Genomic DNA, 16,295 nt, shown 5'->3' on the forward strand with positions numbered 1-16,295 from the left:
CAAAATGCTAACAAAAAATCAACATATATTGATACCATATAAGCAGTGGATGAGTTTATAAAGTGCTAGTGCATGGACTAGTGCATATAACCACATGGAGCATATGACAAATTTTATCCTACATATTTAACATTACTGACCATGAAAGCAATCTCTACTTGCACGATAACAGTTAGGATATATAGATTTAGGGTATGCTTGCTACATACAAGCAAGCATAATAAATAAATAAAATAAATAACATGAAATATAAAATGACAACATTTTTGCAATGTCAGCAGTCATTTGAATATGAGTTCTGGCTATCTGCAAATCATCTACAAAGCTACAGAGAGCAGGGTATTAAAAAATTAAAGGACTTATGAGACAGTCATATGTTTTAAACATAGTAATGTACTGTAAAGTACCTCTGAAGCGCTCCATGTAAAGAACACATAAGCTCTTGAGCTTTGAAGAGCATTCAGAATAGAATACACTTCCTTGTATTCACTAAAGTAGAATGATGCTCTGTGTATTGAGAATGGATATGAGCGTACATGTCATTCATATGCCCAACAGAGGATTATTAGGATTATTTACAAGTAGGCAGAACAAATTATATGCATTAATGAATCGGTGTAATGAGGCTGGGTTATTCCAGGGTTTGCACCATCCATCTTATCCAGAGATTAATGCAATGTCAAAGACAGAGGTCCGAGGTGTGATACACAACTGTCGCCTTGTCATTTAACTTTCTGATGATTATTATATAAAAGAAGTTATTTAATCAAAATATTCTACTTACCATGACTTGAAATCAGTTTCCAATACAGTTACATACAGGATTTAATAACATGCTGTAAAATAGATTAAGATATTTACTCTTGCTTTTTTTTATTTATATATATATATATATATATATACAGTTATATGAAAAAGTTTGGGCACCCCTATTAATCTTAAGCTTAATGTTTTATAAAAATTGGTGTTTTTGCAACAGCTATTTCAGTTTGATATATGTAATAACTGTTGGACACAGTAATGTTTCTGCCTTGAAATGAGGTTTATTGTACTAACAGAAAATGTGCAATCTGCATTCAAACAAAATTTGACAGGTGCATAAGTATGGGCACCTCACCAGAAAAGTGACATTAATATTTAGTAGATCCTCCTTTTGCAAAAATAACAGCCTCTCGTCGCTTCCTGTAGCTTTTAATGAGTTCCTGGATCCTGGATGAAGGTATTTTTGACCATTCCTCTTTACAAAACAATTCCAGTTCAGTAAAGTTTGATGGTCGCCGAGCATGGACAGCCCTCTTCAAATGATCCCCCAAGATGTTCAATGATATTCATGTCTGGGGACTGGGATGGCCATTCCAGAACATTGTAATTGCTCCTCTGCATGAATGCCTGAGTAGATTTGGAGCGGTGTTTTGGATCATTGTCTTGCTGAAAGATCCATCCCCTGCGTAACTTCAACTTTATCACTGATTCTTGAACATTATTGTCAAGAATCTGCTGATACTGAGTGGAATCCATGCGTCCCTCAACTTTAACAAGATTCCCGGTGCCGGCATTGGCCACACAGCCCCAAAGCATGATGGAACCTCCACAAAATTTTACTGTGGGTAGCAAGTGTTTTTCTTGGAATGCTGTATTTTTTTGCCGCCATGCATAACGCCTTTTTGTATGACCAAACAACTCAATCTTGGTTTCATCAGTCCACAGGACCTTCTTCCAAAAAGAAATTGGCTTCTCCAAATGTGCTTTTGCATACCTCAGCCGACTCTGTTTGTGGCATGCTTGCAGAAACGGCTTCTTTCGCATCACTCTCCCATACAGCTTCTCCTTGTGCAAAGTGCGTTGTATAGTTGACCGATGCACAGTGACACCATCTGCAGCAAGTTGATGCTGCAGCTCTCTGGAGGTGGTCTGAGGATTGTCCTTGACTGATCTCACCATTCTTCTTCTCTGCCTTTCTGATGTTTTTCTTGGCCTGCCACTTCTGGCCTTAACAAGAACTGTCCCTGTGTTCTTCCATTTCCTTACTATGTTCCTCACAGTGGAAACTGACAGGTTAAATCTGAGACAGCTTTTTGTATCCTTCCCCTGAACAACTATGTTGAATAATCTTTGTTTTCAGATCATTTGACAGTCCTTTTGAGGAGCCCATGATGCCACTCTGCAGAGGAGATTCAAACAGGAGAAAAACTTGCAAGTGGCCACTTTAAGTAGCTTTTCTCATGATTGCATACACCTGGCTATGAAGTTCAAAGCTCAATGAGGTTACAAAACCCAAAAAAAGTGCTTTAGTAAGTCAGTAAAAAGTAGGTAGGAGTATTTAAAACAAGAAAATGATAAGGGTGCCCATACTTATGCACCTGTCAAATTTTGTTTGAATGCAGATTGCACATTTTCTATTAGTACAATAAACCTCATTTCAAGGCAGAAACATCACTGTGTCCAACAGTTATTACATATATCAAACTGAAATAGCTGTTGCAAAAACACCAATTTTTATAAAACATTAAGCTTAAGATTAATAGGGGTGCCCAAACTTTTTCATATAACTGTATATATATATATATATATATATATGTATATTGGTTGTCCAAAAGTAGGTGGACAGAAAGTGTAATAAGGTTATGAAGGGGGAGATTTATCAAACATGGTGTAAAGTGAAACTGGCTCAGTTGCCCTTAGCAACCAATCAGATTCCACTTTTCATTCTTTACAGACTCTTTGAAAAAAAAGTCTTTATTTCGAACAAGATGGGGCCCCTCCACATTATTCAAGAGTAGTCCGCAAGTATCTTGATGAAACATTTCCTAATAAATGGATTGGCTGAAGAGGCCCACTTGATTGGCCGGCACGTTCACCAGACTTGACCCCAATGGATTTTTTCTTTTGGGGAGTACTCAAGGACAAAGTTTATAGTCGAAAACCAAAAAGTGTCAGTGATTTGAAAAATTACATAAGAGATGTATTTCAAGAAATTACCCAAAGAGACTTGTGTGAAAAAGTTTATCGAAGCGTAAGAGGCGACTTCAAAGCTGTGCAAATTGTAATGGAAAACAGTTTGAGCGCCTGCGTTGATAAAATTTAAGGGCTTTTGTATTATTGTTCAGAATAAAATGTAATTGTCAATGTTATGCTTGTGTTAGTAAATATAATTTTATATATAAATCAAAATAAATGTTATTATTTTCTGTCCACCTAATTTTGGACCACCCTGTATGTTTTTAAATTAATGTAATATATATCTAGAAGTATAGATATATATAAATATATATTTATATAGGCAGTGTATATAAATATACATATATATATATCTAAATATATATTTATATATAAATAAAAGAAAACAGCAGCACTCTCTAAGTGCAAAGATGTATGCAAAGATTGAACACATGAAAGTGGAACCGCATTATTGCTATATAGAATATACTTATAAAAATGAAGGTACTTAGCTCATAAATTGGCCAATTCATGTGAGCTCATCAGTCGTGACAAGACGTCCTTCTTTGATGAGACCCTAACCTAATATCATGCCTCTCCTGGGCTAAAAACCTGCAAATTTAAAGGGCAGGTAGGATCTAGCACTAATCACAAATAGCCTTAGGTTGATTGGACGAGTGCACAGTCAGTGTGTGTGTGTATATATATATATATATATATATATATATATATATATGTATATATATATATATACTGTATATATATATATATATATACTGTATATATATATATACATATATATATATATATATATATATATACTGTATACATATATCTATATATATGATCTAAACTTGAATACTCTGTTACTGTGCTATTTGTAGTAACTGGAGTATAGATAGATGACATTGCGACATTCTCTATTCTATTATTTAGGACACACACATTGAGTGATAATACAGATCATCTGCACACAAAACAAAGAATATTTTTTGCTGTCCTTCACTGATTTCCATACATCTTTTATTGTCCTGTACACTCCTCACACTAAGTGGTTCTTTCTCTATACTCTATATACCTATATTACCTGCTCTTCTCCTAAGAAGACCATGGCGTAGACTCTTCTCCTATCATCCAGCCAAGGCTCACTTTAAACTTCAGTATCCTCTTTAAAAGCTTTACTAATGAATACAGGCACTTTATCATAACAATAATGTATCGATTTGCAGATTTTGCTTGCTGTTGCAGAATTCCTGGGGTCCTCCCACAGGTTGTGTTTCTATAAATGACAGCCAGCAATCCTGGAAGCACAGGAGAATCTGCTGCCTGACAGCACAGCCAGAAGCATATGGGTGAAAGGGTTACAGAGACAAGAGTCTGCCTCCACCTGCTGGATCCGGACAAGCAGCTCCCAGTTCAGGGAGTGACGCCTCTCTATTAGCTCCCTGCTCAAATTACGGAGGAAGGGTGACATTGCAAGGGCAACAACGAGGGACATCATCTGCTGCTCCTCAGGTGATGGCATGAAACGCACAAGTATCTCTGCTGATGGGCAAACTTCAGCTAGATCCATCATGGAATAGAGGACTTGTGAGATGGTAGACATCAGGTAGCAGGAGAGCCTTCTTTGCTTAGAGGAGAAGACCAATTGTTGATCTAACAGCAGCAGCGTCAAGGAAACGTGTTCTTCTCATCTCAGCAACTTCCACCCTGCTCTCTACCTATGAAGAAGGGGCCTACGCGCTGCCTGGGAGGAAAGAGGTCTTAATATTTGTGTGGGAAGGAAGCTGAAGAACACAGCTGGCTTAGCGTGTAGAAGATAAGGCGACTGCACAGAAAGCTCCCATTGTGTCAGCTGCATTGATCCAGGTGGAGGAGCTTCTCCTGCAGAAGGTCCAGTATTGTATTAGCACAGGTGGAGCAGCATCGGGAGCAGCAGTGTCAATAATAGCATTTATGGTATTGGCACAGGTGGAGCAGCATCAGTGTGAGAGAATGGTATTAGCACAGGTGGAGCAGCATCAGGAGCAGCAGAGTCAATAAGCTTAGCCTTTGCAGCCCTGTCAACAAGTCGTGGCTCAGGTGGAGAACTTGCCCCCTGCAGCAGTGGCACTTCAGCACCAGCGGTCCAGGACAGAGCACCACCACCTCCTCACCCACAAGGTGCCCGATTCCTCCTATGTTTGTTTTCAGTCCGTGCCCATGATTGCTGAGCCAATTCTCCAATTGCTATAGACAATTCCTCCTCCTCATCATCGCAGTCACTCCCATCCCCAGCGCCCTGCTCTCTGCAGCTCTCTCCTCCTCTCTCCGTCACCTGTTGGAAGATCCGTGCTGTCTCATACCCCCAGACAGTCTCTCTGGAAACCCCTGAGACTGTCTAAAGGGGTCTTACCCAGAGAAATCTATGATTAGTTCGGTGTGTGTCTCATCTTACCGAGGACGAAAGTCTGGGAACAAACCCCCCTCCAAAACATGTCTGAAGGAGGAGATGGCAAAGGGGGAAGACTCTGGCAAGATCACCATCAATGTAGGGGGCACTCGCCATGAGACCTATAAGAGCACCTTGAGGACGCTGCCTGGCACTCGCCTGGCATGGCTGGCAGACCCTGACACCTCCAGTCAGTTGGATCTTGACACACAACAAACCGAATTCTTCTTTGATAGGCACCCAGGGATCTTCTCCTATGTCCTCAACTACTACCGCACAGGGAAGCTGCACTGCCCGGCGGACATCTGTGGTCCTCTCTTTGAGGAGGAGTTGGCATTCTGGGGCATCGATGAGACAGATGTGGAGCCTTGTTGTTGGATGACATACAGGCAGCACAGGGAAGCAGAGGAGGCTTTAGATATCTTTGAAAATGTAGAACCAGATGATGGTGATGAGGAAAAGGACTCCACACCCGAACTACTTTGTATAGAGGAGAGGCCAGACAGGTCCAGGTGTCATTGCAAGAGATGGATGTCTAAGATGTGGGCACTGTTTGAGGACCCCTACTCATCTAGAGCTGCCAGGGTAAGTTTGGAGCTTTGCTCTCTTCTTGATCAACCTCCTTAATTTAGATCTTAAAGAGCAATACTCTCAGCAACTCAAAGTAATGGAATGATGAGATTTTGATTTCTAGTCCTGTCCCTGTAATATTTTTATCTTAAAAAGGCAACAATTTGTAAAGGGCAATTATACACATTTATAGCTGGAACTGCTCCCAAAGACTTTGATTCTTTCACTCCTGGCTCTTACTGACCATAAGCATAACACTTCATGATAAATAATCCAACTTTCTGTATCCTCAGGATTAGATCAAAATATTTACAACAATTCAAACCTTTGAAAACAAACTTGTCTGTGAGGGCTCTGTTCACATCTGAATTGGAGGGGCTATTTAGAGCCTCCATCTCAGATTTGGCCAGAAATGCCATACAAAATTGTGCAGCATGTTGCTCTATTATTTTCTAGCAAAATACTGAGTCATATGACCTTATGGAGCCCATTTTAGTCAATAGAATCTATTGGGGTACAGCACTGCTTTTAATTTATTTTTTTCTGCCCCTATGGGAGTGCAGAACATCAGAATTACATTGTTGACTAACTGCCATGGACCAGTAAAGTGGTGTGCCTCACAGTGATATCTTGCTTCTACCAGACACATTGCCACTTACATCAGCATGGATTTATACGTATGAAAAACTATTAATCTTAATTAGTGGATCATTTTTTTTTTGCTTTTTATGTAAGATTGTTATTTCCATGGCCAGTATATCTGATGTTTATGGTGTTCTGTACCTTTAAAGAATTGAACAGAAAGAACCTTTTTTTATTAGAAGCCCCAATTTTACAGTAAGCTGGTTGAAGCAATTGCCAAATTTATGCAGAGTCTTTTACCTGAAGAAAAATGTGCAGCTCACTGCCCTGGCCCAGTATCTGAATACACTGGCTAATGCAATGTGGTGTGTTGCAACTACTGTCACTCTGCATCCAGGGCACATGCTCACCCCCAGCTCCACCGATGATTAAAGGGAGTCGGTCACCTGCACAACCTGATTAAAGCTACTAATACAGTCCTATAGGGGAACTCATATCTGCAGAATAGATTTCACTTCTTTAGTTATAGAGAAAAACATTTTTATTCCATATGCAAATGAGAGCATCTTGATGCACCCTTGGTGGGGCCAAATGCTCAGTGTACCATTCCTTCCCCTCAGTCAACAAGCCGCTCATCTACCCTTGTTAGTTGAACAGCGCTTGCACTACAGGAACCCAACAAGCTCGGACACACACATTGTCTGTACAAATGTGCTCTCATCCTTCTCTCGTGTCTTTAGTGACTACTCACCACTGTGCTGCTTTGCACATGGAATCGCACAGTCACTGCATGTGTGTGTGCGCCTGTTCAGCCACTCGAATGGTGCTTCAATGAGCCCTCATTTGCATATGAAGTAAAAAGGTTTTTCTGTACAACTAAAGTAAAATCTGTAGTGTGGATATGAGTTTTATAGAAACCAAGTCTCCTATAGGACTATATAAGTAGTTTTAAACAAGTTTTGCAGGTGACAGACTCTCTTTATTCTTCGGAGTAGCTGGGGGTGAGTATGTACCCTGGATTCTGGGGGTGAGCATGTGTCCCGGGTGCTAAGTGCCAGTGGTTGCAAGCAGGCAGCATTGCCAAGCCATGAGATAACTCATGACGCATATTGATGAATCTCGGTTAATTGGTCAGTAGGAGTCAGATGACTTGTTTCATGACCCTTTGACAAGTGCGGCACCAAGTAGCTGTACATGTGATCCTAGATAAGAGGGAAGTACTGTTTAACAGAAGTTTTAGAAACTGTTTTTGGAGTGCAAAGGCAGACAAAACCTTTTTGCTGTTTCAGATATCCGTGATAATCGGTCCGATTATCGGATTGCAATGCACAGACTGTCCGCACATCTCCTGACCCAAGCGTGGCAGCTTCAAAGAAATATATGAAGACGTTACACTTGGGTCAGGAGACGTGCGGACAGTCCTTACATTGCGATCCAACATTGGACAGATTATCACAGATATCTGCAAGAGACCTTATTATTATCATTTTTATCAGTATTATTATCATTTTTATTATGATTAAGCCATCTTTACAAAAACATCTGATTTTAAAATCTAGATGATAGCAGATTCTCTTTTTTTCATAAAAAAAGCTCAAAAACATTTCTACCTTTCCATACCAAGAACATAGAATGGTTGAGATGATCTGAAAAGCAAATAGCTGTGAAGTTCTTCTTACATAGACAAAACCATTGAAAATGACTCTGGGTATCTCTCTTTACTACTGGCTGAATGCCCAGCCATCTGAATGACCTAAGTGACTGCTCAGGAAATAGGCGGACTAAAGCTGCAAATGAAAACTAGTTCACTTTAGGACATGTAAATAGGACACATGTTGCTCACTGATATTTCATGCAGACAGGTTTCTGTTCCATAAAAACGTTTTCCATAATTTGAATTTGTGCAAATGGGAAATTTGTGCTTCTCCTCTCATTTCTCTTGCAGGTAGTGGCATTTATTTCTCTTTTCTTCATCCTGATGTCTATTACCACTTTCTGCTTGGAGACCCACGAGGCTTTCATTGTGGACATAAATGTAACAGAACTGGTCATTGTGGGAAATATGACACAGGTCATAGTGGTAAAGGAGGTGGAAACAGAACCGATTTTGACATACATAGAAGGGGTTTGTGTTTTTTGGTTCACACTAGAATTCATTGTCCGAATTACTTGTTGCCCAGATAAGTCGGTCTTTGTGAAGAAACTCCTGAACATTATAGACTTTGTGGCCATTTTGCCATTTTACGTAGAGGTGGGCCTCAGTGGCTTATCATCCAAAGCTGCACGAGATGTTCTGGGCTTCCTACGTGTTGTTCGCTTTGTCCGGATTTTACGTATATTCAAACTGACAAGACATTTTGTTGGGCTGCGAGTTTTAGGGCATACTCTTCGTGCCAGTACAAATGAGTTTCTGCTTCTAATCATCTTTTTAGCTCTAGGGGTTCTAATTTTTGCCACCATGATCTATTATGCAGAACGAATAGGTGCAAGCGCATCAGACCCAACTGGAAGCAACCACACGCACTTCAAGAACATTCCCATTGGATTCTGGTGGGCAGTGGTAACCATGACCACACTTGGGTATGGGGACATGTATCCACAGACTTGGTCTGGCATGCTAGTGGGGGCTTTATGTGCCCTGGCTGGTGTGCTTACCATTGCAATGCCTGTTCCAGTCATTGTGAATAATTTTGGAATGTATTATTCTCTTGCTATGGCCAAACAAAAGCTTCCTAAGAAGAAAAAGAAACATGTTCCTAAACCTATGCCGCTGGACTCTCCAGTTACTGCTAAATCTGGAGACACATCACATCGCAACAGCACTCAAAGTGAATCCTGCCCATTGGCTGGAGAGGAGGTCACGGAAAAGAGGACAGGTAAGATGCACCACAGACATGTGCAATGATACAATGATTGGCTAATGGGAAGAATGTTCAGAAGACGTGGTTTTGGCTGTTTCTGAATCTTCAATAGCTATACAATTCTTCTTCCCTATGGTCTATACACAATCTCAGGAATACAATGCCTAATGGAATTACTTTAATTGAAAGATGTAGGGCTACAAGTGGGCACTTATTAAAAGTGGTTTGGCTAGTACCATTAAAGGAGTTTTATGAGAATACTGTGTTCATGGCCTACCTTTCAGGACATTTCTTTATTTATAGATAAAAGTAATCCAAACCCGCCGCTTTCAGTTGAATTGGCCAACTATCTATTGTTATAGTGTTTCCCAACTCTACGTCAACAGATGATGTTTGGGAAGAGAAGGACCCAGCCTATTGAATTTCAATGGCCCGTCTTATTGCTTGGCACAAGGATAAGCCTCTGCTAGAGGAGTCTGGCAGTGACTTTCAAACAGAGAAAACAGGAACGCTCACATCGAAAGTTGACGGCTGTCGGTGAACGATCGTTTGGACAACAACTATCTATTGTGTATGGGTGCCTTTAGGATAGACCATGAACATAAAATTGATGACCGAAGGGGTTATGCTGAAGCTTTTCATGGTTTACTAGGTAGAGCTGTTTATTTTTATGTAGAATCTGTGCCCAGTTTTTTTACTCATTTACATGTGTGAAACTTGAGCTGCAGTAAGCTGCAATACCATGTACAGCCACTATCAAAAGTATGGCGCTGTGACTGGCAAGTACCAATGAAATAGAAATGTCTAAATCAGTGTTTCCAAAACTCCAGTCCTCATCGTCCCAACAGATCATGTTTTCTGGATTTCCAAAGTATTGCACAGGTGAGAGAATTCCTGATGCCTTGATGATACTTCCATCACCTGTGCAATATTAAGGAAATGCTGAAATCATGATCTGTGGGGGCCGTGAGGACTGGAGTTTGGGAAACACTGGTCTAAATGGTGGGGGTTCTGGGAAGTGAACTCCCAACGACTTGACATTAATGGCCTATCCTAAATAACCTACAATAATGATGTAGATGCCTACAACAAAGCCTTTTAGGCCTCTAAGTCACAACCTGGAATATAGTTCAGAGCTGCACAATTCTGCTCGTTAACATTGGAAACAACTATAATATCTTAGCTGATCTCCAATAGAACATATGATTTTATATTTTTTAGTGTAAGTGACTTTAGAGAGCAGAGTTATGTCTATGTATTTTTCATCCATATTTCAGAAAGCCTCATTATGCAAATGATATTATAAAACACTATCCTTGTTCCCAATAGCAACCAAGCTGATCTCAGATTTAATTTTTAAACTGCTGTGAAAAAGAAATGAAAAACTGCAGAATGATTGGTTGCTGTTGGTAATAAATGTCACCCAATAATTATTAACATCACATGTAAACTTAGCAGTGAGGGGGGATTTACTTAGACTGGTGCTTCATAGGCTGGTTTTAATCAGAAGCCAACTGGAGTAAAATGTGGTAAACTTATCAACAGGCACATTGTCTCTTAATAAATTTGATGCATCTTTAGAATGTGTGTGTGCCACGAAATGTACACCATCTATCAGTCTGCATGGCTGCATGGATATCTGATATAATTTATGCTAATCAGGAATAAATCAAAATAAATCTTTGGGGTTGGCCCTCCCTATCTAAGGCCGATCTATTTAAAAAAATGTGTGTGACAAACTTAAAGGGTAACCGTCGTTTTTTTCATAAATCAATAGTGCACATGAAAATCAGCCACTTTTTAAAATATGTTATCAGAGAAATCTGCTTCTTTCTCTTCCTGGACTGATCATTCATTCTTAATTCATGGGTAAAATCTTTGTTCAGTGAATGTAGATTTTTCCTATTACTGAGATAGGAGATGACAGTTGGTGCTCATAAAGTTCTGTGGACATGATGGGTGGGAGGAGGAGAGAGGAATTAGAGGCAAACACAATCATTATGCTGCAAGTTCTCCTTTAAATGACTTTCACGTTCTCCATAGAACTTTAGCACCAACTGTTATCCCTCATCTCAGTATAGGAAAATTATATTTACCCATGAATAAAGAATTCCATAGTTTCTTATTTTCACCTGTGGTATGGTAAAAAAAGGGTTAAATCTACGGTTGTGCTTTAAGTTTGAAAACTAGCCACACAAGCCATTTCCCCTCAAGAGTATATTTTAAGGTTTTTTCTCTGCTGATCCCTAAAATTGCAGCTTATTGATAAACATTATTAATATAAGGCCATGGCCCCACTATTAGTATTTGATCAGTACTTTTTCTCAGGAGTGGGAGCCAAAACCGGGTGAGGAACATTAATAGAAAGAAGTGCACCAATTCTGCATTTATCACCCACTCCTGCTTTTGGCTCCCACTCCTGAGAAAATACTGTCCGAATACTGACAGATTACTGATAGTAGGGCCGTGGCCAAACTGTTATATTAAAAAGTAAGAATCTGGGACTCCAAATTTCAGTGAAAAGATTTCAAAAACAATTTTTTATTATCATGATTCATTAAGTTTACGTTTCGGCCTCATTAGGCCTTCATCAGAACCAGGATCTGCCCAGTGGAAACAAGGAGAGTCAACCAGTGGCAGGGTTATATGGAGGAGAAAAAAAATATCGATGCTCAGCAGTTACTGCTTACAGCGCTGGGGGAAAAGCACTACCGTGCTGTGTGTAATGCTCAGTAACTGCTGAGCATCGATATTTTTTTTCTCCTCCATATAACCCTGCCACTGGTTGACTCTCCTTGTTTCCACTGGGCAGATCCTGGTTCTGATGAAGGCCGAATGAGGCCGAAACGTAAACTTAATGAATCATGATAATAAAAAATAGTTTTTGAAATCTTTTCACTGAAATTTGGAGTGCCAGATTCTTACTTTTTATAAATTGGAGTGGAATCCTATCTGAGCACCCATAAGCTTAGGAGTGCCACGTATCTCCCCTTTGCCCAAACTGTTATACTATACATGAAGCATATAGACAGTTGCTTGTTGTATCCAATATAAGTTTCTTAAATAATTTATTCCAAACCATATTATGTAGTCTGGGTCATGCTTTGCTAACTGTGAGGCTGGCCTGACCAGTGATTTATTAGTGAGGCGCAGCCGGTGAAACAATTTTCGTAGAAGTGATCATATGCTGCACAGGCCTTTCTATGGCTGTAGCATCTGTAGAGGCATGATGACAGTAGTAGTTTTGCAACAGTTGGAAAGCCACAGGTTGAAGAATACTGGTCTAGTGGGTCATATACAAATCCACTCTGAGAAGGCTCTACACTACATTTTAGAATAGAGCTATGTGGATTTGTTTCCATTCACAAGAGCATAAGTAAAATCACAGAGCACCTTGTACAAGGTCTGGTGCACAGCCACAGTCCTATCGATTCCAAATCGAGCTGAGCTGAGGTCTGGGTACCAGTTACACTAACCAATTTTATATGGACTTTTCAGTGTACATAGGGCATTATCGTTGTTGTCACACTAGTGACCTAGTTTGGAGCAACCGAATTTTTACTATTGCATTAAAGGGTATATTTCACTTACAAGTGATATATTATTGATTGGTGAGAGTCCAACTGCTGGGACCTGCACTTTTTTCCCCATTAGAGTAGAGTGCAGTGCATATGCTTGACCGCTGATCCATTCATTCTCAATGGGGCTCCTGAGTGCTGCACTTGTTTTTTTCCGGCAAACCCATAGAGAATTGCCGGTCAGGTGTCCAAAATGCCATGACATTTTGTAACACAGATAAAAGTTCTCTGTCGGGGATAAAAATTCCCTGTTCTGCTGATCGGTGTGGGTCCCAGCAGTAAGACATCCCCCACTCATCAAGTTATCTGCAATATTGTGTATAGGTGATAACTTGTTTTTACTGTACAACCCCTTGAATGGATTTCATATGTTCTAGCAAATAAGACTGCATAGCAACCAACATATAAATCATAAAATATGTTAGACTGAAGAAATGCGCCTAGATATGTCCCCCAAAAAGCTGGGACCTGTACCCAAAATGGCCATTTGCACAAACCCCCATCCCTTTTGTAACCTAAGGCCACAGCCCCACTGTCAGTATTTGGTCAGTATTTTTTCTCAGGAGTGGGAGCCAAAACCAGGAGAGGAACAATCAGAAAAAAGGTATAACAGAAACAAGTCACCAATTCTGTATTTATCATCCACTCCTGGTTTTGGCTCCCACTCCTGAGAAAAAATACTGACCGAATACTGACCAAATACTGATAGTGGGGCTGTGGCCTAAGATTTATACTAGCAAAATTGAGACTGAATGACCGCTTGCTGTACACAGATACGCTGTCAAGCAAAGTGCCGGGGCGTGCTTATAAGTGCTGCTAACAGTATAGTGAGCAGTGCTGTGAGCATTGTTAAACCCGCTCCGTGTATGCCCCCCATGACTGAAAGCCAGCAGCTCCTGGGAGGAAATACGTTCATTTTCTCCTGGTAGCAGCACTTTCAGTAGGGTGGCCAGACAGCATTGTAGTTCAGGTAAATAGTGTTTTACTAGGTGACAAGTTCCCTGTAAATATGGTAGTTTCAAGCAGGAAAAATGGGTAAACATTAGAATTTGAGTGACTGTGAAGGCTAGATGATTCTAGACATCTCTAACACCACAGATCTTATGGTGTATCAGTGGTTAGTGCTTGCAAAAAGTGAGGCAAGAAAGGACAACTGGTGAACTGTTGATGGGTTCATAAGCACCCAAGGCTCACTGATGTGCTTCCGATCCACAGAAGATTAAAAAAAAATTTTTTTTTTAGTCACCTCCCCTTTTTCACACTAAAAATAAAAATGCACATATTTCATATCTCCGCCTCCATAGAAGTCTGATTGATCAAAATATTAAATTAGTTGACCAGATCATTAAACGCTTTAATGAGAAAAAAAAAATCAGATAACAGAGTTACTGTTTTTTGTCACCACAACTTCACAAAAAAATGTAATATAAAGTGATCAAAACGTTTCCACCTCCAAATGGTGTCAATAAAAGAAAAACATCAACTCCACAAGAAACCAGCCCTCACACAGCTTAATTGATGGAAAAATTACAATGTTACAAGTCTCGGAAAATGACAACACAAATAAAATTTTTGTTTGCACGTTTCCAAAAAATGTATCAACACTTAAATAAAAACAAAATATATACATATCTGGTATCTCCATAATTATATTGACCTGGAGAATCATGTTGATAGGTTATTTTTATCATACAGTGAATACCATGAAAGTAAAACTGAAAAGACTATTGCAGATTTGCAGGATTGTTTGTTTTTGCAATTTCACTGCACTTGAAATTTTCCCTTTTTCCAGTTCATTAAATAGTAAGATGAATGGTGTAATTCAAAACTTTTTCATTCACTGAAAATAAGGAGCTCAATCCAAACCACGAGACAAATCGCAGACCATTATTTCACTATTCACTATACCCCACATTATTTCACTATAGAAGGGTACAGTTGAAACTATATCTATAGTTTAAAGGGGTTTTCCCACGAGCAAAAGCTCATTTTAATCAATAGATCTTGGAATAATAATAAGTTCCACAATTGGATGTGTTTAAATAAAATGTTCCTGTGCTGAGATAATCTTATAAATGTGCCCTTGCTGTGTACTGTGTAATGGTTGTGTCTTACCATGCATTAACATGGTCAGATCATACCACAGCTCCCAGATTTATTATGTCTGAATATTTTCTATTATTGTATACACAGTGCTGAACAAATGCTGTGTATGCAGTAATAGGAAGCGCTGACTGTTATCCCTCCTCCTTACATAGTGGTCATATGATCACTATGTATAAAGAGGGAGCAGGAGCTGCAAGGTCATAAGAGACCTAGACAGCTCTGCTATTCAGCCAGGAAGCTACATTTCCCCTGTAACTGGTGCTAATATACCAGCCCAAGTTACAAGGGAAATAAGATGAAAATAAAAGTATTTCAACATTTAAATACCCTCATAGGTTTTTTGTGACCTGATTTTGGGCACAAAGTGTAAAATTAATGTAAAATAAATGAAATAAATAAATATTCCACTGTCAATCCAAATTCTAGTTACCAGCCTCGCTCCCATATGAAAAAAGTATATAAAAATAAGTATATAAAAATAATTGTTTTATAGAATGGGGAACAACTTTTTAAATGTATTTTAGCTCTCTTTTGTGGTTAGAAAAAAATGACACCTATTTCCCTTATTTTCCTCCTGATATTGCGTGATATCAGCAAAAAAATAAAAGAATATGACAGTGACCTGAAAATAAAGCCCAATGTATCATGAAAAAACAACAACATTTATGTGAATCTGAGTGAGAATTTTACTGCTCTTTAAACCACATGTACGAAAATACCCAAAAATATACTTGGTCAGGAACTGGGAGTGGGGAAGGAGGGGGTAAATGGCTCAGTCTTGAACTGGTTAATCGTTGTGCTTCCCTCCACTTCTATGATGCATAGCATTGACATGGTGATCCCTCATTTGAGATCAGCTATCTCCTGCACTCCGAATGAGAATGGGTAGAATGGATGTGTGCATGCTCGACCTCAGGCCTATTGAGACAGGGCTCTTTAAATCCTCATAAAAATGTAAAATCAAAAATTTGAATCACCACTCATTTAACAGTAAAGAAAAAAAAAGCATATTTGGTATTGACTTGTATGCAAAAGTCTAATCTATCAAAATACAAAATTAATTAACCCCAACAGTAAATATCATAATGAGAAAAAAATCGAAACATTACATTTGCATTTTATTTTTAGTTGCCGCACCTCCCTAAAAATTGCAATACAAAGAGATCAAACCATGTACCTATTCAAAAAAGGTATAAATTAATTGTGAGCCCTCATACAGCTCCATCGACA

General features: G+C 39.3%; 1 protein-coding gene across 1 annotated transcript in view; it reads left to right on the forward strand.

Moving 5' to 3' along the window:
• The first annotated feature begins 4,176 nt into the window (after positions 1-4,176).
• Positions 4,177-16,295, forward strand: part of KCNC4 (potassium voltage-gated channel subfamily C member 4) — a 160,542-nt gene continuing 148,423 nt past the window's right edge. Inside the window, exons 1-2 of the mRNA XM_073666843.1 lie at positions 4,177-5,953; positions 8,466-9,396. Coding sequence (XP_073522944.1) covers positions 5,345-5,953; positions 8,466-9,396 — 1,540 coding nt within the window. The 5' untranslated portion in view covers positions 4,177-5,344. The remainder of the gene's footprint in view (positions 5,954-8,465; positions 9,397-16,295) is intronic.

The sequence above is a fragment of the Phyllobates terribilis genome, unplaced genomic scaffold, assembly GCF_046119375.1.
Source record: "Phyllobates terribilis strain yellow unplaced genomic scaffold, ASM4611937v1 Scaffold_2__4_contigs__length_985480577, whole genome shotgun sequence".
Lineage (NCBI taxonomy): Eukaryota > Metazoa > Chordata > Amphibia > Anura > Dendrobatidae > Phyllobates > Phyllobates terribilis.